Genomic DNA, 26,462 nt, shown 5'->3' on the forward strand with positions numbered 1-26,462 from the left:
GAGCTACGGTTCGGGTTTTGATGCTGCTGTGGTGTGTGTGTGTGTGTGTGTGTGTGTGTGTGTGTGTGTGTGTGTGTGTGTGTGTAGATGCAAAGAGGTGTCCCACCTGAGAGACCTCCCCCAGATGGCCCTCATCTTCATCTTCGTCAATGAGGCGCTGTCCGTCATCCTGCGCTCGGTGCACTCAGCTGTCAATCACACGCCGCCTCACCTGCTGAAGGAAATCATCCTGGTGGACGACCACAGCGACGACGGTGCGTGTAGCAAAAAAAGTCTGACTTTGACCACTTCTGCACCTTTAAAGGACAACCAGCACACACTTCATGTTGACTATGAACAGTGTGTGTTAGAGATGCGCGGATAGGCAATTATTTCATACGCAACCGCATCAGAAAGTCGTCAACCATCAGCCATCCACCCGATGTAACATTTGATCAGAACCGCACCCGCCCGCACCCGCCCGTTGTTATATATCTAATATAGACGATGCAAGGCATAAGTGAGGTTATAAAGCTTTTGCCTGTTAAAGAAAGGAGACTGATCCAATGCAGAACAGACATTCGCGTGCCACGCTGTCACGACCCAGACGCACACCAGTGCGCAATCATATGGGAGCCGCGCTGAGCGCACCTCCAAGCGCGTCTCGCTGCCGGCGACGGCCGGGTATGGGCCCGACGCTCCAGCGCCATCCATTTTCAGGGCAGGTGGGTTGTTACACACTCCTTAGCAGGTTCCGACTTCCATGGCCACCGTCCTGCTGTCTATATCAACCAGGGTGAGCCCCACCCCTTTCGTGAGCGCACTGCGCGCGGAGTGACCCCTGTTACGCGTCCCCGGCAACAGGGGTGGCGGGCAGGTAAGCTGCGCGGGCGGAGCGCGCGGAGTGACCCCTGTTACGAGCCCCCGGCCACGGGGGTGGCGGGCAGGTAAGCTGCTTACCTGCTGCGCGTGACGCCGGCCGCGGCGAAGGCGGACGAGGCGGGGTGTCGGTGCGGTGGGCGCGGTGGTGACCCTGGACGTGCGTCGGGCCCTTCTCGCGGATCACCTCAGCTACGGCTCCCGGTGGGGCCCTCTCGGGGGAAGGGGCCTCGGTCCCGGACCCCGGCGAGGCGCCCCTTCTCCGCTCCGTAAAAGTGTCCATCTCTTTTTTTTTTTTCTTCTGTTGTGGCATATGCTGCAGGTGCCTGCTCGTTTTTCGTATGTGGGTAACAACATTTAACTATGTATATATATTTACCAATTGGTTTAACTGCCACCCGCCTGAATCTATTTAAAATTTAATTTTTTTTTATTTCAACCGCCCGACCCGACCCGATCCGACCCGACCCGCGGATAAAATCTAATTTTTTTTTATTTCATCCGCCCGATTCGCGGATAATCCGCGAACTCCGCGGTTGTGCCCGCAAACCGCGCATCTCTAATATATATATATATATATATATATATATATATATATATATATATGTATGTGTGGGAAAAAATCACAAGACTATTTCATCTCTACAGGCCTGTTTCATGAGGGGGGGTTCCCTCAATCATCAGGAGATTTTAATGGGAGCATTCACATACCATGGTTTATATAGGGCACAGAGTGGGTGGGTACAGGCTGGCGTAGGGGCGTGGTGATTGGCTCATGTGTTACCTAGGAGGTGTTTCCGTCTGTGGCGGCATGCTGTTACAATTTCGCTGCGCTTGTTGAGGGATGACAGGTCTGGACGGTAAATAATAAACAGTTTCTCTTTCAAGCATAGGTTGCATCTTTTATTACCACTATTGTAAGGTGTGCTGGATGCAAGAATTTGCCATGTTATTGAATATTCAACATTATTGTCTTTGAGGTCCCAAATGTGTTTGCTGAGTTCTGTGGTATTCCGCAGGTTTTGGTTCCTGAAAGAAGCCTTGTGATTGTTCCATCTGGTTTTGAATTCTCCCTCGGTTAATCCTACATATGTGTCGGATGTGTTAATGTCCTTGCGTGTTACCTTAGATTGGTAGACAACTGATGTTTGTAAGCACCCCCCGTTGAGAGGGCAATCAGGTTTCTTTCGACAGTTACAGCCTTTGTTGGTTTTGGAGTCGCTCTGTCCGGGGGCCGACGGCTCATTTGCAATTGTTTTGTTGTGGTTTGAGATGATTTGTCGTATATTGTTCATACAGCTGTAGCTCAATTTAATGTTGTTCTTGTTGAATACTTTTCTTAGGGTGTTGTTTTTGGGAAAGTGTTTGTCAATCAGATTGAGGAATTTGTGTCCAATGTTAGTTGAGACGTTTTTGCTGTATGGGGGGTTGTACCAGATGATGTCGTTTCGTTTTCTGTTCTTTTTCGGTTGGTTTCCTGGCGTGGGTTCATAGGTGAGGGTGAAATTGTATCCGCTTTCATCAAGGGCTTTTTGGTACGGGGGGGTTGCTTGGTCAAATTCAGCTTTGCTAGATGACAGCATCGATAGCCTTTTATTAATTCCGGTAGGTATTCTTTTCGTGGTGGTGGGTGGGTGGTTGCTGTCATGGTGCACGTATTGGAGTGTTGTGTTGGGTTTCGTGAATGGTTGGTAGCTGTTATTTCTCAGGTTGAAAGTGACGTCAAGGAAGTTGACGGTTTGCTTGTTGGCTTCAATCGTGATCCGTAGGCCGTTCTCTTTGAAAATTTGGCATATGCGCTTCTTGGTATTCTCGCTACTCCTTGGCGAGGCGCGACACACTGCCAGTCCGTCATCACGGTAAATACCAAGGTTCAGATTGAGGCTAGCGAGCTGGGAGAGGAGGAAACTCCCAACGAGTTCACACGTTTCTGCTCCGTCAAAACTTCCCATAGTGACGTCAAATGTTGCATTGTTCTTTTTTTGCCATGGTGTACTGTTGTGGATGAGAATGGAGTTTTTTGCGTGGATGATGATGTTTCTTTCGTTGCCTGTGATTGAGTCGTAGTCTGAGGCGAAGTCTTGAGTCAGTAGGTCTTGCGTGATGGAAGGGTAAAATTCTTCGATATCAAAGGAGATAAAGTTGTGCTGTTGTTTGTCTTGGATGTTGTTGAACCATTTGATTACTGCTTGTATATATATATATATATATATAAAATAAATACTTGAATTTCAGTGTTCATTTACAAACTACAACTCACAAACACTTAAAGTTAGGCTCCACCATCAGAATGTGTACTTAAACTTATAAAGATCACATGGATATTATTCAGTGAGTTGATTCACCAAAACTAACCTGTTATACAGGAGGAAAAATCACACAGGGCATTTCAATTGTTCACAGACTGGTCGCGCTCATCAGAATGACAAGACACTTCCGGTCTGCAGGTGATAGCATTCAATTGGGAAGAAACGCCCTACTGCCCCCTACTGACCAATGTGAATACTGATAAATGTGTAATGACAGCTCCAAAAACGAATTCAAACCACAAAATAAAATAAATGAATCAACACAAAAATGTGACACATTATGGGTGGGTCACATATGCATGTACAGTAGATGGCAGTATTGTCCTGTTTAAAAGTGTCACAACATTGCTGTTTACGGCAGACGAACTGCTTTACGGTAGACACTGTTGTTGTGTGTTGTCAACACGTCACTCAGGTCCGCCTGAATTTCGGGAGTTTTTCGGGAGAAAATTTGTCCCGGGAGATTTTCGGGAGAGGCGCTGAATTTCGGGAGTCTCCCGGAAAATCCGGGAGGGTTGGCAAGTATGGTGTGTGTGTTGTCGTGATCACACTCACAGCTGTTTGCATTAGCGTGCTTGCTAATTAGGAGCACTTCCTGTTTAGTTGCAGTCAGGAAGTGCAGCACGTTGACGCTCAGGAAGCTCTCGGCTTTAGACTCAGAAACAGGATTAACGGGAAAATGCTGAAAATTAAGAAAGGATTCAGGATATACAAAAACGTATGCGAAAGAAACATGCTGCAAAAGTCAAAAACACACAAACCCCCGAAAAAAACACTTCAATGCTGCAAAAAGAAGGTTAGCCTGATTAACTTCATGTTAGCCAGAAAAACAGAAAGTTGGCCAGGATAGCAGGAAGTTAGCCAGTGTAACTTCCTGTTAGCCAGCAAAACAGAGAGTTAGCCCGAATAGCAGGAAGTTAACCAGTTTAACTTCCTGTTTGCCAAGAAAACATCAAGTTAGCCAGGAAAACAGAGAGTTAGCCAGGATAGCCGGAAGTTAACCAGTTTAACTTCCTGTTAGCCAGGAAAACAGAAAGTTGGCCAGGTTAGCAGGAAGTTAGCCAGGATACCAGGAGTGTTTACGAGGTTAACTTCCTATTAGCCAGAGAAACAGAAAGATAGCCAGGATAGCAGGTTAACTTCATGTAAGCCAGGAAACCAGAAAGTTAGCCAAAATGCCAGAAAGTTAGCCTGATTAACTTAATGTTAGCCAGGAAAACTGAGAGTTAGCCAGAATAGCAGGAAGTTAACCAGTTTAACTCCCTGTTAGCCAGGAAAACAGAAAGTTAGCCAGCACACCATGAAGTTAGCTGGGTTAACTTCAAGTTAGCCAAAATGCCAGAAAGTTAGCCTGATTAACTTCATGTTAGCTAGGAAAACAGAAAGTTAGCCAGGATACCAGGAAGTTAACCAGTTTAACTCCCTGTTAGCCAGGAAAACAGAAAGTTAGCCAGCACACCATGAAGTTAGCTGGGTTAACTTCAAGTTAGCCAAAATGCCAGAAAGTTAGCCTGATTAACTTCATGTTAGCTAGGAAAACAGAAAGTTAGCCAGGATACCAGGAAGTTAATTAGGTTAACCTTCCTGTTAGCCAGAGAAACAGAAAGATAGCCATGATAGCAGGAAGTCAGCCTGGTTAACGTCATGTACGCCAGGAAACCAGAAAGTTAGCCAAAATGCCAGAAAGTTAGCCTGATTAACTTCATGTTAGCCAGGAAAACAGAGTTAGCCAGAATAGCAGGAAGTTAACCAGTTTAACTCCCTGTTAGCCAGGAAAACAGAAAGTTAGCCAGCACACCATGAAGTTAGCTGGGTTAACTTCAAGTTAGCCAAAATGCCAGAAAGTTAGCCTGATTAACTTCATGATAGCCAGGAAAATTGAGAGTAAGCCAGAATAGCAGGAAGTTAACCAGTTGAACTTCCTGTTAGCCAGTAAAACAGAAAGTTAGCCAAGAAAACAGAGAGTTAGCCAGGATAGCAGGAAGTTAGCCAGTTTAACTTCCTGTTAGCCAGGACAACAGAAAGTTAGCCAGCATACCAAGAAGTTAGCTGGGTTAACTTCAAGTTAGCCTAATTAACTTCATGTTAGCTAGGAAAATGGCGAGGACCGTATATGTGGGTAACCAACCCCACATATAGTGCCTGGATAACTTCCCTGGCATACTCTCTAAATTCTTGTTAGCCAATCTTACTTTCTGGTTTTCTGGTTGACTTCCTGGTTTCCTGGATAACTTCCTTGATGCCTGGCATACTTCCTGGTTTCCAGGTTAACGTCCTGGTAACCTGGCTAGCTTCTTGGTTTTCTGGCTAACTTCCTAAACGCCTGGCTAACTTTCTGTTATCCTGGCAAACCCCCTGGTTTTGTGGTTAACTTCCTGGTATCCGAGCTAAAATCCTGTTAGCCTGGCTAACTTCCTGTTATCCCGGCAAACCTCCTGGTTTTCTGGTTAACCTGGTATCCTAGCTAAAATCCTGTTAGCCTGGCTAACTTCCTGTTATCCTGGCAAACCTCCTGGTTTTCTGGTTAACCTGGTATCCTAGCTAAAATCCTGTTAGCCTGGCTAACTTCCTGTTATCCTGGCAAACCTCCTGGTTTTCTGGTTAACCTGGTATCCTAGCTAAAATCCTGTTAGCCTGGCTAATTTCCTGTTATCCTGGCAAACCTCCTGGTTTTCTGGTTAACCTGGTATCCTAGCTAAAATCCTGTTAGCCTGGCTAACTTCCTGTTATCCTGGCAAACCTCCTGGTTTTCTGGTTAACCTGGTATCCTAGCTAAAATCCTGTTAGCCTGGCTAACTTCCTGTTATCCTGGCAAACCTCCTGGTTTTCTGGTTAACCTGGTATCCTAGCTAAAATCCTGTTAGCCTGGCTAATTTCCTGTTACCCTGGCAAACCTCCTGGTTTTCTGGTTAGCCTGGTATCCTAGCTAAAATCCTGTTAGCCTGGCTAACTTCCTGTTATCCTGGCAAACCTCCTGGTTTTCTGGTTAACCTGGTATCCTAGCTAAAATCCTGTTAGCCTGGCTAACTTCCTGTTATCCTGGCAAACCTCCTGGTTTTCTGGTTAACCTGGTATCCTAGCTAAAATCCTGTTAGCCTGGCTAACTTCCTGTTATCCTGGCAAACCTCCTGGTTTTCTGGTTAACCTGGTATCCTAGCTAAAATCCTGTTAGCCTGGCTAACTTCCTGTTATCCTGGCAAACCTCCTGGTTTTCTGGTTAACCTGGTATCCTAGCTAAAATCCTGTTAGCCTGGCTAACTTCCTGTTATCCTGGCAAACCTCCTGGTTTTCTGGTTAACCTGGTATCCTAGCTAAAATCCTGTTAGCCTGGCTAACTTCCTGTTATCCTGGCAAACCTCCTGGTTTTCTGGTTAACCTGGTATCCTAGCTAAAATCCTGTTAGCCTGGCTAATTTCCTGTTACCCTGGCAAACCTCCTGGTTTTCTGGTTAGCCTGGTATCCTAGCTAAAATCCTGTTAGCCTGGCTAACTTCCTGTTATCCTGGCAAACCTCCTGGTTTTCTGGTTAACCTGGTATCCTAGCTAAAATCCTGTTAGCCTGGCTAACTTCCTGTTATCCTGGCAAACCTCCTGGTTTTCTGGTTAACCTGGTATCCTAGCTAAAATCCTGTTAGCCTGGCTAACTTCCTGTTATCCTGGCAAACCTCCTGGTTTTCTGGTTAACCTGGTATCCTAGCTAAAATCCTGTTAGCCTGGCTAACTTCCTGTTATCCCGGCAAACCTCCTGGTTTTCTGGTTAACCTGGTATCCTAGCTAAAATCCTGTTAGCCTGGCTAATTTCCTGTTACCCTGGCAAACCTCCTGGTTTTCTGGTTAACCTGGTATCCTAGCTAAAATCCTGTTAGCCTGGCTAACTTCCTGCTATCCCGGCAAACCTCCTGGTTTTCTGGTTAACCTGGTATCCTAGCTAAAATCCTGTTAGCCTGGCTAACTTCCTGTTATCCTGGCAAACCCCCTGGTTTTGTGGTTAACTTCCTGGTATCCTAGCTAAAATCCTGTTAGCCTGGCTAACTTTCTGTTATCCTGGTAAACCTCCTGGTTTTCTGGTTAACTTCCTGGTCTCCTTGCTAAAATCCTGTTAGCCTGGCTAACTTTCTGTTATCCTGGCAAACCTCCTGGTTTTCTGGTTAACCTGGTATCCTAGCTAAAATCCTGTTAGCCTGGCTAACTTCCTGTTATTCTGGCAAACCTCCTGGTTTTCTGGTTAACTTTCTGGTGTCCTAGCTAAAATCCTGTTAGCCTGGCTAACTTCCTGTTACCCTGGCAAACCTCCTGGTTTTCTGGTTAACCTGGTATCCTAGCTAAAATCCTGTTAGCCTGGCTAACTTCCTGTTATCCTGGCAAACCTCCTGGTTTTCTGGTTAACCTGGTATCCTAGCTAAAATCCTGTTAGCCTGGCTAACTTTCTGTTATCCCGGCAAACCTCCTGGTTTTCTGGTTAACCTGGTATCCTAGCTAAAATCCTGTTAGCCTGGCTAACTTCCTGTTATCCTGGCAAACCTCCTGGTTTTCTGGTTAACCTGGTATCCTAGCTAAAATCCTGTTAGCCTGGCTAACTTCCTGTTATCCTGGCAAACCTCCTGGTTTTCTGGTTAACTTTCTGGTGTCCTAGCTAAAATCCATCCGTCTTCTTCCGCTGATCCGAGTTCGGGTCGTGGGGGCAGCAGCTTAAGCAGGAAAGCCCAGACTTTCCTCTCCCCAGCCACTTCGTCCAGCCCCCCCGGGGAATCCCGAGGCGTTCCCAGGCCAGCCAGGAGACATAGTCTTCCCAACGTGTCCTGGGTCTACCCTGTGGCCTCCTACCGGTCGGACGTGCCCTCCTGATTATTCATTAATTTCCTAGTAACCTCGTTAACTTCATTGGCTAACTTCCTGATCCTTCTGGAAACTTCTTCTTCTCTCTTGTATTGTCAAGTAAATTGGCCACACATGTTGGGCTGAGTTCGTTACTTTACATACCTCATAAATAAATCAACATAATATGAATTATGAATTGTGTATTCGTAACATTTCTTAACAACGACACACAATAAAGGTTGGCGTCTGTTCGAGTCTTGTAGTTATCTCTCATGGCAGCAGGGGGAGCAGTTCCTGGCTACATGAAGATGCTGATGTTGTGTTTAATGGCTTCCAGAGCAGCTGAAAGGACCTCTGGAGGAATATGTGAAGAAGCGTTACCCGGGCCTGGTCAAGATTGTCAGGAACCAGAAGAGGGAGGGGCTGATCCGGGCCAGAATGGAGGGCTGGAAGGTGGCCACCGCCGAGGTGACGGGCTTCTTTGACGCCCACGTGGAGTTTACCCCATTCTGGTAAGACACACTGCCACACCACAACACCAGACATGACAGGTCCTAATATGAGAAAGCGTTTCTTACTTGTGTTTCTCTTCAGGGCCGAACCGGTTCTGTCCAGAATTAAGCAGGACCGCACCAGGATCATCCTGCCGTCCATCGACAACATCAAACACGACACCTTTGAGGTGGAACGGTACGAGAATTCCGGTCATGGCTACAACTGGGAGCTGTGGTGCATGTACATCAACCCCCCCAAACAGTGGTGGGACGAGGGGGACATCTCGGCCCCCATCAGGTGGGTCCGGCACTTGGGTCCGACAGTACAATACCCCGATTACATAATGACATTTTGCAGAAGTCCCGCCATGATCGGCTGCTCCTTCGTGGTCAACAGGGTCTACCTTGGCGAGCTCGGCCTGCTGGACCCGGGCATGGACGTTTATGGAGGGGAGAACATCGAACTGGGCATCAGGGTTTGTGTGTTCCACGGTTTCTCTGCTTTATGTGTTCATGTCAAACAGTGAAATATCACGTAATGTTGCAGTATCGCCAGAAGATTATAGCACCTACCAAATTAGCTCTGATGTCATCACCGCACCACTCTCAGCCACTACAGGACTTAAGGACAACCTTTAAGGGCGCTGATTCAACTCCAAAGCGTGCCCATAGGCGGCGCCTTGACTTAACATATCACCAGTTGATGTCTAACCCTCGAAACAAAGTTTTTGCTGTATGGCTAGTAGAGATGCGCGGATAGGCAATTATTTCATCCGCAACCGCATCACAAATGTCGTCATCCATCCACCATCCACCCAACCAACATTTTATCAAAACCACACCCGCCCGTTGTTATATATCTAATATAGACGATGCAAGGCATTAGTGAGGTTAGAAAGCTTTTGCCTGTTAAAGAAAGGAGACTGATCCAATGCAGCACAGACATTCAATGCTTGCCACGCATTAGTGGCTAAGATATATTAATGCGTGATAATATTATTTATCATTATTATAGTATTATTGTCATTTCCAATAAGAACGTGTTGACTATTGTTGCCAATGCCCTCAGATCAGGAATGCGTTCCTCACACTTTGTGTGCGCAGTTGCAGCAAGCAGAACGATGCTTTTAAGAAGTTAAAAAAATGTTTTAGAAAGACTAGGCCTATATTTTCGTTAGGTAAATTTTTTTTTCTGAATTTCATTTAAATGAATATTAACTTGTTAACGTTATAATGCTCAAATAGGGACGAGGGCGGGGTGCACAGTGAAGCAGTGAACAATTTCGCGACAAAGATGAACCTTTATTGATTGATCTGCAGCCATGACAAAATATCAGACAGTCTCCATTGTCAACGACAGGCAGGAAAATAAAGATAAGCACATAGCCTATGTTGTAGGCATAGGCATAGGCTCATACGTTTTTAAGTTGAAATAAAAAAAATAAATAAAAAATGTGCCTCATAAGCCTTAGGCTGTCAATCACGCGCACAAACTTAAATTATACAATAACATATGTATGTCATCCCTATTTAAACAAAAATAAATTAAATAAATAATAATAAATTACCTGCAACTTATTGGCCAAGGCAAATAGCTGAAGGGGGGAAATCAAACCCATCAGACTGCACTTTATCATCAAACTTGAATTATAATGAAAATAGACGGTCGCGACAAACATCCATCCATCCATCCATCTTCTTCCGCTTATCCGAGGTCGGGTCGCGGGGGCAGCAGCCTAAGCAGGGAAGCCCAGACTTCCCTCTCCCCAGCCACTTCGTCCAGCTCTTCCTGTGGGACCCCGAGGCGTTCCCAGGCCAGCCGGGAGACATAGTCTTCCCAACGTGTCCTGGGTCTTCCCCGCGGCCTTCTACCGGTCGGACGTGCCCTAAACACCTCCCTAGGGAGGCGTTCGGGTGGCATCCTGACCAGATGCCCGAACCACCTCATCTGGCTCCTCTCGTGGAGGAGCAGCGGCTTTACTTTGAGCTACCCCCGGATGGCAGAGCTTCTCACCCTATCTCTAAGGGAGAGCCCCGCCACCCGGCGGAGGAAACTCATTTCAGCCGCTTGTACCCGTGATCTTGTCCTTTCGGTCATAACCCAAAGCTCATGACCATAGGTGAGGATGGGAACGCAGATCGACCGGTAAATTGAGAGCTTTGCCTTCCGGCTCAGCTCCTTCTTCACCACAACGGATCGATACAGCGTCCACATTACTGAAGATGCCGCACCGATCCACCTGTCGATCTCACGATCCACTCTTCCCCCACTCGTGAACAAGACTCCGAGGTACTTAAACTCCTCCACTTGGGGCAAGATCTCCTCCCCAACCCGGAGATGGCACTCCACCCTTTTCCGGGAGAGAACCATGGACTCGGACTTGGAGGTGCTGATTCCCATCCCAGTCGCTTCACACTCGGCTGAGAACCGATCCAGCGAGAGCTGAAGATCTTGGCCAGAGGAAGCCATCAGGACCACATCATCTGCAAATAGCAGAGACCTAATCCTGCAGCCACCAAACCAGATCCCCTCAACGCCCTGACTGCGCCTAGAAATTCTGTCCATAAAGGTTATGAACAGAATCGGTGACAAAGGGCAGCCTTGGCGGAGTCCAACCCTCACTGGAAACGTGTCCGACTTACTGCCGGCAATGCGGACCAAGCTCTGGCACTGATCATACAGGGAGCGAACTGCCACAATAAGACAGTCCGTTACCCCATACTCTCTGAGCACTCCCCACAGGACTTCCCGGGGTACACGGTCGAATGCCTTCTCCAAGTCCACAAAACACATGTAGACTGGTTGGGCAAACTCCCATGCACCCTCAAGGACCCTGCCGAGAGTATAGAGCTGGTCCACAGTTCCACGACCAGGACGAAAACCACACTGTTCCTCCTGAATCCGAGGTTCGACTATCCGGCGTAGCCTCCTCTCCAGTACACCTGAATAGACCTTACCGGGAAGGCTGAGGAGTGTGATCCCACGATAGAGATGGAAGTTTGTCGAGGAATAATCCTCTACTTCATCAACAAACACAGGTGTATCCTCCTCCCATTCTGTGAAGTCAATCCTTTTCTTTTTCGGTGATGCACCATCAGCTCCACCTAAAGGACCGATAAAATCTATATGTTTTTCGTATGTGGGTAACAACATTTAACTATGTATATATATTTCCAAATTGGTTCAACTGCCAACCGCCCGAATCTATTTACAATCTATTTTTTTCGTCATGTCACCCGCCCGACCCGCGGATTATCCGCGGACTCCGCGGTTGTGTCCGCAAACCGCGCATCTCTAATAGCTAGCAAAGATGTAGCGTTTGTCTGAGGGTGGAAAACCACAAGCAGTAAATCCTGACACACCCATCAAAAGATAACACAACATCAATCAATCAATCAATCAATGTTTATTTATATAGCCCTAAATCACAAGTGTCTCAAAGGGCTGCACAAGCCACAACGACATCCTCGGTACAAAGCCCACATAAGGGCAAGGAAAAACTCACCCCAGTGGGACGTCGATGTGAATGACTATGAGAAACCTTGGAGAGGACCGCATATGTGGGTAACCCCCCCCCCCCCCCCCCCCCCCCTCTAGGGGAGACCGAAAGCAATGGATGTCGAGTGGGTCTGACATAATATTGTGAGAGTCCAGTCCATAGTGGATCCAACATAATAGTAAGAGTCCAGTCCATAGTGGGGCCAGCAGGACACCATCCCGAGCGGAGACGGGTCAGCAGCGCAGAGATGTTCCCAGCCGATGCACAGGCGAGCGGTCCACCCCGGGTCCCGACTCTGGACAGCCAGCACTTCATCCATGGCCACCGGATAATGTTATTTCATCAAAAAGAGAGAGACTATTTTGTATTGCAGTATCCGTCGTAGATACAGTTGTATCTGTGTTAATAGAACCCAGTTGTAGCTGGTATGCGTTGTCTTTAATCTCCTTTCTAATGAGTTCAATTTTCTTATTAAAGAAATTCATAAAGTCATCTGCCGAGTGGGTGGAGCTATTGGGAGGAGTCCCTTGTTGGGTTAGCGTGACTTAACATATCACCAGTTGATGTCAGCTAGCTAGTCTAACCCTCGAAACAAAGTTTTTGCTGTATGGCTAGCAAAGATGTAGCGTTTTTCTGAGGGTGGAAAACCACAAGCAGTAAATCCTGACACACCCATCAAAAGATAACACAACATGTTATGCTAATGCCTACTAGTGGTTGTGAGAAGTACACAGATGGCATCTTTGTATCGTCATCGTTTTAACTCACATCAACTTCCTCAAGCAGTTCCTGTCGGTCTTCGATGTTTTTATAACTCCGCTCCCCTACCTCACCAGCAGGTGTGGACGTGCGGGGGCAGCATGGAGGTTCTTCCATGTTCCAGAGTGGCTCACATCGCCCGCATGAAGAAGCCCTACCACAGCAACATCGCCTTCCACATGCGGCGTAACGCCCTGCGCGTGGCCGAGGTGTGGATGGACGAGCTGAAGTCCAACGTCTACCTGGCCTGGAACATCCCCATGGAGGTGGGACAAGCTCGTCGTTAGTTGCGCTTGAAATGAAGCGCTAATAGGACGTGACCACTACTCTCAGAATCATGGAATCGACTACGGAGACGTCTCTGAGAGGGTGGAGCTGAGGAAGAGGCTGCAGTGTAAGAACTTCCAGTGGTACCTGGACAACATCTACCCTGAGATGAAGACATACAACAACACCATCTACTACGGAGAGGTGAGTAGGTTTAGAACAGGGGTCGGCAACCCGCGGCTCCGGAGCCGCATGCGGCTCTTTGATCACTCTGATGCGGCTCAGCAGCTTACTTGCTGAACCCCCCAATTTTCCCGTGAGACTTCCGGATTTCAGTGCCTCTCGCAGAAAACTCCCGTGATTAATATTCACCGATTTTCACCCTTATGGCTATAATAAGGGTGTGCCATGATGGTACAACATTTGACGCCCTCTACAATCTGTATTAACAGCGTGCCAGTCCAACACTTGTTATATATTATACATCTTCTGCTTGCACACGTACGTGACAGCAAGGCATACTTGGTCAACAGCCACACAAATTACACTGACGGTGGTCATATAAAACAACTTTAACACTCTTACTAATAATGCGCCACACTTTGAACCAAAACCAAACAAGAATGACAAACACATTTCGGGAGAACATCTGCACCTTAACACAACATAAACACAACAGAACAAACACCCAGAATCCCATGCAGCCCTGACTCTTCCGGGCTACATTATACACCCCTGCTACTACCAAACTCCGCCCCCGCACCCACCCCAACCCTGCTCCCTCACACATCACGTATTATTTTCGGGTCTCCCTATGTCTAGCATTAAAAGATTACAATTGGTACAAAATGCGGCTGCTAGACTTTTGCCAAGAACAAGAAAGTTTGATCATATTACGCCTATACTGGCTCACCTGCACTGGCTTCCTGTGCACTTAAGATGTGACTATAAGGTTTTACTACTTACGTATAAAATACTACACGGTCTAGCTCCGTCCTATCTTGTCGATTGCATTGTACCATACGTCCCGGCAAGAAATTTGCGTTCAAAGAACTCCGGCTTATTAGTGATTCCCAGAGCCCAAAAAAAGTCTGCGGGCTATAGAGCGTTTTCTATTGGGGCTCCAGTACTATGGAATGCCCTCCCGGTAACAATTAGAGATGCTACCTCAGTAGAAGCATTTAAGTCCCATCTTAAAACTCATTTGTATACTCTAGCCTTTAAATAGCCCCCCTGTTAGACCAGTTGATCTGCCGTTTCTTTTCTTTTCTCCTCTGCTCCCCTTTTCCTTGAGGGGGGGGGGGGGCACAGGTCCGGTGGTCATGGATGAAGTGCTGGCTGTCCAGAGTCGGGACCCGGGGTGGACCGCTCGCCTGTGCATCGGCTGGGAACATCTCTGCGCTGCTGACCCGTCTCCGCTCGGGATGGTGTCCTGCTGGCCCCACTATGGACTGGACTCTTACTATTATGTTGGATCCACTATGGACTGGACTCTCACAATATTATGTCAGACCCACTCGACATCCATTGCTTTCGGTCTCCCCTAGAGGGGGGGGGGGCGTTACCCACATATGCGGTCCTCTCCAAGGTTTATCATAGTCATTCACATCGACGTCCCACTGGGGTGAGTTTTTCCTTGCCCTTATGTGGGCTTTGTACCGAGGATGTCGTTGTGGCTTGTGCAGCCCTTTGAGACACTTGTGATTTAGGGCTATATAAATAAACATTGATTGATTGATCACCCCCCCCCCCCCCCCCCCTCTCTCTGTGCGTCGATTGAGGTGGGCGGGGTTTGGTGTGGGGGGGTGTATAATGTATCCCGGAAGAGTTAGGGCTGCATGGGATTCTGGGTATTTGTCCTGTTGTGTTTATGTTGTGTTACGGTGCAGATGTTCTCCTGAAATTTGTTTGTCATTCTTGTTTGGTGTGGAGGGGGTGTATAATGTATCCCGGAAGAGTTAGGGCTGCATGGGATTCTGGGTATTTGTCCTGTTGTGTTTATGATGTGTAACGGTGCAGATGTTCTCCTGAAATTTGTTTGTCATTCTTGTTTGGTGTGGGTTCACAGTGTGGCGCATTATTAGTAAGAGTGTTAAAGTTTTTTTTTTTTTTTTTATACCGCCACCGTCAGTGTGACCTGTGTGGTTGTTGACCAAGTATGCGTTGCTGTCACCTACGTGAGCAAGCGGAAGCCCCTTACAATGTGTGGCTGATCAGGCACGCTGGCTGTAGTGGGTGCTACATGCTGTATCATGACGGCTGACAAGCGCTATTTATTTAAAACCCGCGTGCCGCACCAGCTGTCAAATTCCACATAAAGTTGTGGGCAGCGTGTCTGAGACCCCTGGTTTGGGTTGGAGGCACAGTTGAAAGAATACTTTAAGGACTTACAACCCGCAGAGGAAGCGTTGCATGAGGACATGTCCATCACTGAAATAGTCAGCAAACTCCTTGATCTTAACGCGGAGGAGGAAGAAGGAACTGTGTGTATTATGTCTGTAGGCCGCCGAGAGTCGCTCTGCAGGCATTGGTGTTGTTGACAGGAAACGTGTTTGTTTGGTCTTCGCTGCACTGTGCTCTAGGAGAGTCCTGAAGCAACCACTTCGCCAGGTGGCTTGCTGCCAAGGAAAACAATCCAGATGAGAATGTTTGTGTTTGAGCGAGCGGAAAACAAATTTAAACTTTTCACTCTAATTGTCTATTACTGGTCTTCAAATTTGTCATGCAGGGCAGACGGCGTCTCCAAAGTTATCCAAATTTAGTCCAAAACCACTAAAGTCCGAGTGCCCACGTTCTGCCACCATTTTCCCATCCATCCAACCATTTTCTACTGCATGTCCCTCTCGGGGTCACGGGGGAGGGAAAGGCGGCAGGGGGGTTTGGGGTGTACTAGAGATGCGCGGATAGGCAATTATTTCATCCGCAACCGCATCAGAAAGTCGTCAACCATCCGCCATCCACCCGATGTAACATTTGATCAGAACCGCACCCGCCCGCACCCGCCCGTTGTTATATATCTAATATAGACGATGCAAGGCATTAGTGAGGTTATAAAGCTTTTGCCTGTTAAAGAAAGGAGACTGATCCAATGCAGCACAGACATTCGCGTGCCACGCTGTCACGACCCAGACGCACACCAGTGCGCAATCATATGGGAGCCGCGCTGAGCGCACCTCCAAGCGCGTCTCGCTGCCGGCGACGGCCGGGTATGGGCCCGACGCTCCAGCGCCATCCATTTTCAGGGCTAGTTGATTCGGCAGGTGGGTTGTTACACACGCCTTAGCGGGTTCCGACTTCCATGGCCACCGTCCTGCTGTCTATATCAACCAGGGTGAGCCCCACCCCTTTCGTGAGCGCACTGCGCGCGGAGTGACCCCTGTTACGCGCCCCCGGCAACAGGGGTGGCGGGCAGGTAAGCTGCGCGGGCGGAGCGCGCGGAGTGACCCCTGTTACGAGCCCCCGGCCACGGGGGTGGCGGGCAGGTAAGCTGCTTACCTGCTGCGCGTGACGCCGGCCGCGGCGAAGGCGGACGAGGCGGGGTGTCGGTGCGGTGGCCGCGGTGGTGACCCTGGACGTGCGTCGGGCCCTTCTCGCGGATCGCCTCAGCTACGGCTCCCGGTGGGGCCCTCTCGGGGGAAGGGGCCTCGGTCCCGGACCCCGGCGAGGCGTCCCTTCTCCACTCCGTAAAAGTGTCCATCTCTTTTCTTTTTTCTTCTTCTGTTGTGGCATATGCTGCAGGTGCCTGCTCGTTTTTTCGTATGTGGGTAACAACATTTAACTATGTATATATATTTCCGAATTGATTTAACTGCCACCCGCCTGAATCTATTTAAAATCTTTTTCTTTTTTTTATTTCAACCGCCCGACCCGACCCGCGGATAAAATCTAATTTTTTTTTATTTCATCCGCCCGATCCGCGGATAATCCGCGGACTCCGCGGTTGTGCCCGCAAACCGCGCATCTCTAGGGTGTACCTATCTCAGCTGCACTCCGGCAGAAGGCGGCGTACACCTTGGACAAGTCGCCACCTCATCGCAGGGCCAACACAGGTAGACAGACAACATTCACACACTAGGGCCAATTTAGTCATTTGTGGCAATTTTGTGGTACCTTGAACGACTGCCAGCATCTTCCAAGTTGTCGATACACCAGTGCAATCCTTACTCCAATCCGCAGATGTCCTGTTAGCATGATTCCGAATAGGTAGCGATCTGCAATGTCCTCGACTGAAAGGGTTGCCAGGCATTCAGCACTCCACTTCTCTCAACAGTCCATCATGTGTCCAGCAACAACTGTTCTGTCAGGACAAGCAGGTTCCCCAGAGATATTGTAAATTGTGTTGAAAGGCAAGTTAATCAATTCTGTTGTTAATATTTTGAAGAGCCGTGCAAAAAAAATGCTACAAGAAAGTTAAACAAGACAGGACAAGACAAAGAGGCAAACAGGGCAGATACGGAAAGGGGAGGGAATGTGACCACCTTTGACTCGAGCCAAGAGAGAAAGACGGTGGATAAAAGACCTTCTTGGTGGATTAGATTCTCTCAGAACTCTTCAAAGGTCTGAATTTTGTTGGCACAACTCATTAACATAGCTTGGAAGTCAGGGACAGTCCTCCTGGCCTGTGGAATTATAAGTACCCCAAAGGGTGACCGAAAGACTACAGGGGAATAAAACTCTTCAGCCCTTCAGGAAAAGTTGATCTCCCAGGGTACTCCAGAGGAACTTCAGATTCAGATTTAGCCTTCTGGTTTTTGTTGAGTGTGTAGAACTCTGGACAAGGTGTCAGAACAGATTGTCCGGTTAAGTCACGCAGTCTTTGTAGAACTGCATCGAGAAAGAGCCATCAATCTGTCAATCCTTTCCGTGTCCGGGCCAGGTAAGGTTCCCCGTGTTGAGTCAGATTAAGCCGCAGGCTCCACTCCTGGTGGTGCCCTTCCGTCAATTCCTTTAAGTTAAGTAAGGGAATGACGTCACTATATGTTTTTGATAGATTTCAACTTTTATTAGTAGATTGCCCAGTTACTTGTCTTCATATTCTTCTTTTTATAATAGCAGCTTTAAGTTACTGTACTTGAAATGTTCATGGACCATTCCTGAGAGCTTAATTTATATAGCCATGTCTAAACACAATACAATAGCATCCATCCATCCATCCATCTTCTTCCGCTTATCCGAGGTCGGGTCGCGGGGAAGCCCAGACTTCCCTCTCCCCAGCCACTTCGTCCAGCTCCTCCCGGGGGATCCCGAGGCGTTCCCAGGCCAGCCGGGAGACATAGTCTTCCCAACGTGTCCTGGGTCTTCCCCGTGGCCTCCTACCGGTCGGACGTGCCCTAAACACCTCCCTCGGGAGGCGATCGGGTGGCATCCTGACCAGATGCCCGAACCACCTCATCTGGCTCCTCTCCATGTGGAGGAGCAGCGGCTTTACTTTGAGCTCCCCCCGGATGACAGAGCTTCTCACCCTATCTCTAAGGGAGAGACCCGCCACCCGGCGGAGGAAACTCATTTGGGCCGCTTGTACCCGTGATCTTGTCCTTTCGGTCATAACCCAAAGCTCATGACCATTAGGTGAGGATGGGAACATAGATCGACCGGTAAATTGAGAGCTTTGCCTTCCGGCTCAGCTCCTTCTTCACCACAACGGATCGATACAGCGTCCGCATTACTGAAGACGCCGCACCGATCTGCCTGTCGATCCTCCCTCACTCGTGAACAAGTCTCCGAGGTACTTGATCTCCTCCACTTGGGGCAGGGTCTCCTCCCCAACCCGAAGATGGCATTCCACCCTTTTCCGGGCGAGAACCATGGACTCGGACTTGGAGGTGCTGATTCTCATCCCAGTCGCTTCACACTCGGCTGCGAACCGATCCAATACAATACAACCGAACAATACAATAGCATGTAAAACCTATTCCAGACTACACACATTATAATAAAAATACATTATAAAATCAATAAGAAAACTGGAGCTCCAATTTGGGAGTCTGAACTAGGATCAGAAGTTCCTATATAAACATTGCACACTCTCGTCGCCACTTTGTATGAATGACATGGATTCATTCACAAACACCTTGCAAACATTTTAGAGTTAGCCTCCACCATCATGGATATCATTCAGTGAGTTGATTCACCAAAACTAACCTGTTATACAGGAGGAAAAAGCACACAGAAAGTTCCAGGTGTTCACAGGCTGGTCGCTCTCATCACGATGACAAGAAGCTTCCGGTCTGCAGGTGATAGCATTCAATTAGGAAGAAACGCTCTACTGCCCCCTACTGGCCAAGGTGAATACTGATAAATGTGGAATGACAGCTCCTAAAAAACGAATTCAAACCACAAAATAAAATAAATAAATCAACACAAAAAGTCGTTATTTTGCGAGTAAAACTGGACATTTGTGCAATGTTATGATAAAAGTAGGAATTTTACTCAATAACAGTCGCAATTTTACAACAAAGGCGTAACATTTTGGCAATTTTATGAAAAGAGTCGTAATTTTACTCGACAAAAGTCACAATTTTGTAAGAAAACGTTAACATTTTGATGACAAAGGTCATAATTGTGCTCAAAAAAAGTGACTATTTTACAAACCCCGTTTCCATATGAGTCGGGAAATTGTGTTAGATGTAAATATAAACGGAATACAATGATTTGCAAATCCTTTTCAACCCATATTCAGTTGAATATGCTACAAAGACAACATATTTGATGTTCAAACTCATAAACTTTTTTTTTGTTGTTGCAAATAATCATTAACTTTAGAATTTGATGCCAGCAACACGTGACAAAGAAGTTGGGAAAGGTGGCAAAAAAGACTGAGAAAAGTTGAGGAATGCTCATCAAACACTTATTTGGAACAGACAAATTGGGAACAGGTGGGTGCCATGATTGGGTATAAAAGTAGATTCCATGAAATGCTCAGTCATTCACAAACAAGGATGGGGCGAGGGTCACCACTTTGTCAACAAATGCGTGAGCAAATTGTTGAACAGTTTAAGAAAACCCTTTCTCAACCAGCTATTGCAAGGAATTTAGGGATTTCACCATCTACGCTCCGTAATATCATCAAAGGGTTCAGAGAATCTGGAGAAATCACTGCACGTAAGCGGCTAAGCCCCGTGACCTTCCATCCCTCAGGCTGTACTGCGTCAACAAGCGACATCAGTGTGTAAAGGATATCACCACATGGGCTCAGGAACACTTCAGAAACCCACTGTCAGTAACTACAGTTGGTCGCTACATCTGTAAGTGCGAGTTAAAACTCTCCTATGCAAGGCGAAAACCATTTATCAACAACACCCAGAAACGCCGTCGGCTTCGCTGGGCCTGAGCTCATCTAAGATGGACTGATACAAAGTGGAAAAGTGTTCTGTGGTCTGACGAGTCCACATTTCAAATTGTTTTTGGAAACTGTGGAACGTCGTCGTGTTATCGACGCAAAGTGTAAAAGCCAGCATGTGTGATGGTATGGGGGTGTATTAGTGCCCAAGACATGGGTAACTTACACATCTGTGAAGGCACCATTAATGCTGAAAGGTACATACAGGTTTTGGAGTAACATATGTTGTCATCCAAGCAACGTTACCATGGACGCCCCTGCTTATTTCAGCAAGACAATGCCAAGCCACGTGTTACATCAACGTGGCTTCATAGTAAAAGAGTGCGGGTACTAGACTGGCCTGCCTGTAGTCCAGACCTGTCTCCCATTGAAAATGTGAAGCCTAAAATAGCACAACGGAGACCCCCGGACTGTTGAACAACTTAAGCTGTACATCAAGCAAGAATGGGAAAGAATTCCACCTGAGAAGCTTCAAAAATGTGTCTCCTCAGTTCCCAAACGTTTACTGAGTGTTGTTAAAAGGAAAGGTCATGTAACACAGTGGTGAACATGCCCTTTCCCAACACTGGGGGTGTATTAGTGCCCAAGACATGGGTAACTTACACATCTGTGAAGGCGCCATTAATGCTGAAAGGTACATGCAGGTTTTGGAGCAACATATGTTGCCATCCAAGCAACGTTGTTTGTGAATGACTGAGCATGTCATGGAAGCTAGCTTTTATACCCAATCATGGCACCCACCTGTTCCCAACTAGCCTGCACACCTGTGGGATGTTCCAAATAAGTGTTTGATGAGCATTCCTCAACTTTTCTCAGTCTTTTTTGCCACTTGTGCCAGCTTTTTTGAAACATGCTGCAGGCATCAAATTCCAAACGAGCTAATATTTGCAAAAAAACAACGTTTCTCAGTTCCAACGTTAAATGCAAATCATTGTATTCTGTTTTTATTTACGACTTACACAACGTGCCAACTTCACCGGTTTTGGTTTTTTTGTACTTTTGTCTTCCCAGGTCCGCAACTCTAAAGCCAGCCACTTGTGTTTGGACCAGGGCATGAAGGAGAACCACACGGCCACCTTGCACCCCTGCCATGGTTGGGGGCCCCAGGTAGGAGGAGGACACTTATGCTACTCAGACAAGCAGGTTGTGTCCCAACTAGAGATGCGCGGTTTGCGGACACAACCGCGGAGTCCGCGGATTGTCCGCGGGTCGGGCGGTTGAAATAAAAAAAAATATTAGATTTTATCCGCGGGTCGGGTCGGGCGGTTGAAATTAAAATTTTTCCTCCTGTATAACAGGTTAGTTTTGGTGAATCAACTCACTGAATAATATCCATGTGATCTTTATAAGTTTAAGTACACATTCTGATGGTGGAGCCTAACTTTAAGTGTTTGTGAGTTGTAGTTTGTAAATGAACACTGAAATTCAAGTATTTATTTTATATATATATATATATATATATATATATATATATATATATATATATATATATATATATATTAGAGATGCGCGGTTTGCGGGCACAACCGCGGAGTCCGCGGATTATCCGCGGATCGGGCGGATGAAATTAAAAAAAATTAGATTTTATCCGCGGGTCGGGTCGGGTCGGGTCGGGTCGGGTCGGGTCGGGTCGGGCGGTTGAAATAAAAAAAAATTAGATTTTAAATAGATTCAGGCGGGTGGCAGTTAAACCAATTCGGAAATAAATATACATAGTTAAATGTTGTTACCCACATACGGAAAACGAGCAGGCACCTGCAGCATATGCCACAACAGAAGAAGAAAAAAAAAAGAGATGGCAACGCCGGCAACAAACTAAAAAAAGGAATACCGTATTTTCCGCACTATTAGCCGCACCTAAAAACCACAAATTTACTCAAAAGCTGACAGTGCGGCTTATAACCCGGTGCGCTTTATATATGGATTAATATTACGATTCATTTTCATAAAGTTTCGATCTCGCAACTTCGGTAAACAGCCGCCATCTTTTTTCCCGGTAGAACAGGAAGCGCTTCTTCTTCTACGCAAGCAACCGCCAAGGTAAGCACCCGCCCCCATAGAACAGGAAGCGCTTCTTCTTCTACTGTAAGCAACCACCCGCCCGCGTAGAAGAAGAAAAAGCGCGCGGATATCACCGTACGTTTCATTTCCTTTGTGTGTTTACATCTGTAAAGACCACAAAATGGCTCCTACTAAGCGTCAGGGATCCGGTTCATGAAAAGACGCAATCTCTCCATCCACACACGGATTACTATTTCACAGCAACTGATATTCCTGTGAACCGCACTGTGGATACAACGGGAGCACGTACGGTGAATATTCGCACCACAGGGAATGAGAAGTCATCCTTCACTGTGGTTCTAGCTTGCCATGCTAATGGCCAGAAACTTCCACCCATGGTGATATTCAAAAGGAAGACCTTGCCAAAAGAGACCTTTCCAGCCGGCGTCATCATAAAAGCTAACTCGAAGGGATGGATGAAGAAAAGATGAGCGAGTGGTTAAGGTAAGTTTAAGTTTACGCGAAGAGGCCGGGTGGCTTTTTTCACGCAGCTCTGTCCATGTTGATATACGTATGTTTGTGATTGCACATTTGCGTACATTTTGGGAGTGAACAGAGTTGTTAGAACGCTGGTTTTTAATATATTATTAAAGTTTGACTGACCTATCTGACTGTTTTTTTGACATTCCTTTAGCGCAGTTAGATGCGGCTTACAACACCGGGCGGCTTATAGGTGGACAAAGTTTTGAAATATGCCGTTCATTGAAGGCGCGGCTTTTAACCCAGGGCGCCTTATGGTGCGGAAAATACGGTACTAAAGACCAGGGGGAAAAAAAGGCCAGAAAAGTTCAGCGTGGACTCGTTTTAACGAGGTTGTAAATCAGGATGATAGTAATGCTGGCTACGTGATACGTGTGACGCTGTTTATGTCTACGACAGTCACAAAACCGGGACATCTAATATGGTGCATCACATTTGTGCAAAACCCCCGAACCTCCACAAACACCCTGAGCATGAGCAGTTTCGTCCTCCGTGATCCCAGAAGAGTGCCACAGGATGTTAAAACAAGATAGAACGCAGCTGCCTGCAGCAGTTTGAGTGGCGCGAGCGAGCGCGCTTGGAGGTGCGCTCAGCGCGGCTCCCGGATGATTGCGCACTGGTGTGCGTCTGGGCCGTGACAGCGTGGCACGCATTGAATGTCTCTGCTGAATTGGATCGGTCTCCTTTCTTTAACAGGCAAAAGCTTTATAACCTCACTAATGCCTTGCATCGTCTATATTAGATACAGGTAAAAGCCAGTAAATTAGAATATTTTGAAAAACTTGATTTATTTCAGTAATTGCATTCAAAAGGTGTAACTTGTACATTATATTTATTCATTGCACACAGACTGATGCATTCAAATGTTTATTTCATTTAATTTTGATGATTTGAAGAGTGGCAACAAATGAAAATCCAAAATTCCGTGTGTCACAAAATTAGAATATTGTGTAAGGGTTCAATTTTGAAGACACCTGGTGCCACAAACTAATCAGCTGATTAACTCAAAACACCTGCAAAGGGCTTTAAATGGTCTCTCAGTCCAGTTCTGAAGCCTACACAAACATGGGGAAGACTTCAGATTTGACAGCTGTCCAAAAGGCAACCATCGACACATTGCACAAGGAGGGAAAGACACAAAAGGTTATTGCTGAAGAGGCTGGCTGTTCTCAGAGCTCTGTGTCCAAACACATTAATGGAGAGGCAAAGGGAAGGAAAAACTGTGGTCAGAAAAAGTGTACAAGCGATAGGGATCACCGCGCCCTGGTCAAGATTGTGAAAAAAAAACCATTCAAAAATGTGGGGGAGATTCAGAAGGAGTGGACAGCTGCTGGAGTCAGTGCTTCAAGATCCACCACCAAGAGACGCTTGAAAGACATGGGTTTCAACTGCCGCATACCTCGTGTCAAGCCACTGTTGACCAAGAAACAGCGCGAAAAGCGTCTCACCTGGGCTAAGGAAAAAAAGAGCTGGACTGCTGCTGAGTGGTCCAAAGTCATGTTTTCTGACGAAAGCAAATTTTGCATTTCCTTTGGAAATCGAGGTCCCAGAGTCTGGAGGAAGACAGGAGAGGCACAGGATCCACGTTGCCTGAAGTCTAGTGTAAAGTTTCCACCATCAGTGATGGTTTGGGGTGCCATGTCATCTGCTGGTGTCGGTCCACTCTGTTTCCTGAGATCCAGGGTCAACGCAGCCGTCTACCAGCAAGTTTTAGAGCACTTCATGCTTCCTGCTGCTGACCTGCTCTATGGAGATGGAGATTTCAAGTTCCAACAGGACTTGGCGCCTGCACACAGCGCAAAATCTACCCGTGCCTGGTTTACGGACCATGGTATTTCTGTTCTAAATTGGCCCGCCAACTCCCCTGACCTTAGCCCCATAGAAAATCTGTGGGGTATTGTGAAAAGGAAGATGCAGAATGCCAGACCCAAAAACGCAGAAGAGTTGAAGGCCACTATCAGAGCAACCTGGGCTCTCATAACACCTGAGCAGTGCCAGAAACTCATCGACTCCATGCCACGCCGCATTAACGCAGTAATTGAGGCAAAAGGAGCTCCGACCAAGTATTGAGTATTGTACATGCTCATATTTTTCATTTTCATACTTTTCAGTTGGCCAACATTTCTAAAAAATCCCTTTTTTGTATTAGCCTTAAGTAATATTCTAATTTTGTGACACACGGAATTTTGGATTTTCATTTGTTGCCACTTCAAATCATCAAAATTAAATGAAATAAACATTTGAATGCATCAGTCTGTGTGCAATGAATAAATATAATGTACAAGTTACACCTTTTGAATGCAATTACTGAAATAAATCAAGTTTTTCAAAATATTCTAATTTACTGGCTTTTACCTGTGTATAACAACGGGCGGGTGGCGGGTGGCGGGTGGCGGATGGCGGGCGGGTGCGGTTTTGATTAAATGTTAGTTCGGGTGGATGGCGGATGGTTGACGACTTTTGTGATGCGGTTGCGGATGAAATAATTGCCTATCCGCGCATCTCTAGTCCCAACATGTGCGTGTGACCCGTGTGCAACATGTGCGTGTGTGTGACCCAGTTAGGGCGCTACACCAGAGAGGGCCAACTCTTCCTGGGTCCTCTGGGCAGCACGGGGGGCGACACTCGCTGCGTGGCGGACGACCCCGGCAGCATCTTCCCGCAGCTGCTGGACTGCGACAGGGCGGAGGACGCCCAGCAGACCAAGTGGATTTACACTCAGGTGACGCCCGCTTTTCTCGTGAGGTCAAAGGTCGAGGTTTAGTCCGTCAAACTAGGACTCCGCTCCCCTCTTGCCCCCCCCCCTCGCAGGGCGCCGCCATGGTCAACGTCGCCACGGGGCGCTGCTTGGAGGTGGTGCCGGCTAACGTCTACTTCGGACACCAGGCGGTGCTGCAGTCCTGCTCCGGGCAGAGGTGGACCATCAAGAACGCCATGACTCAGTAGACGCCGTTTGACCACATCATTAGCGTCTTCGCCCGACCTCGAAGAGAGGACCGCCAATATAGTTCTTTTCTACGCTGTGGACGTTCTGAACGTGGACGTGCGTCGTGTTGCATGCAAGCCGGGACCTCGACGCACCGCCAGACGATGATTGTTATGGCGTCATCGCCATGTTGTGATGATGTCATCATAATGATGTCATTTTATTGCCAACATGTCTTCCAATAAAGCACTTAATCCGTAACCGTTCATTTTTCACTTCCTGTTTTAGCTTGTTTTAAACAGAGGGGGGCGCTCTTGAACCTGTGGCCTTTTAGTTACAAGCCACGTTCCTGACCGTCTTAAAGGGGCGCCGTCCAACATTTGCCACGCTTCTGATCTTGTATTCCTGAAGAAGAAGAAAAAAAGTCAGTAGACTTTATGGTAAAAATAAAAGTGGTAAAATGTTTCCATTTACAGTAATGCACTGTAAAACGGACTGTAGATTTTACGGTAAATAAAAAACCCGGCAATTTAGTAACCAGAATTTCACTGTAAAAATAAAAGTGGTACCATTTTTCCATTTACAGTAATGCACTGTAAAACGGACTGTAGGTTTTACGGTAAAAAAAAAAGCCGGCAACTTAGGAATCAGA

The 26,462-nt window shown here is 47.1% G+C and overlaps 1 protein-coding gene across 4 annotated transcripts in view; it reads left to right on the plus strand.

Moving 5' to 3' along the window:
- Positions 1–26,063, plus strand: part of galnt17 (polypeptide N-acetylgalactosaminyltransferase 17) — a 30,339-nt gene extending 4,276 nt beyond the window's left edge. The window contains exons 4-12 of one of the 4 annotated variants that reach the window (XM_061972207.1): positions 88–254; positions 8,322–8,496; positions 8,579–8,776; positions 8,837–8,954; positions 12,818–13,003; positions 13,071–13,208; positions 21,355–21,450; positions 25,445–25,606; positions 25,696–26,063. In XM_061972207.1, the coding sequence (XP_061828191.1) occupies positions 88–254; positions 8,322–8,496; positions 8,579–8,776; positions 8,837–8,954; positions 12,818–13,003; positions 13,071–13,208; positions 21,355–21,450; positions 25,445–25,606; positions 25,696–25,830 (1,375 nt within the window). In that variant the 3' untranslated portion in view covers positions 25,831–26,063. Of the gene's footprint in view, positions 1–87; positions 255–8,321; positions 8,497–8,578; positions 8,777–8,836; positions 8,955–12,817; positions 13,004–13,070; positions 13,209–21,354; positions 21,451–25,444; positions 25,607–25,695 lie in introns of those variants that run through there. The other 3 variants (XM_061972208.1, XM_061972211.1, XM_061972209.1) reach the window with 3 other exon arrangements.
- Positions 26,064–26,462: the final 399 nt, after the last annotated feature.

This window comes from Nerophis lumbriciformis, linkage group LG17 (assembly GCF_033978685.3).
Source record: "Nerophis lumbriciformis linkage group LG17, RoL_Nlum_v2.1, whole genome shotgun sequence".
Lineage (NCBI taxonomy): Eukaryota > Metazoa > Chordata > Actinopteri > Syngnathiformes > Syngnathidae > Nerophis > Nerophis lumbriciformis.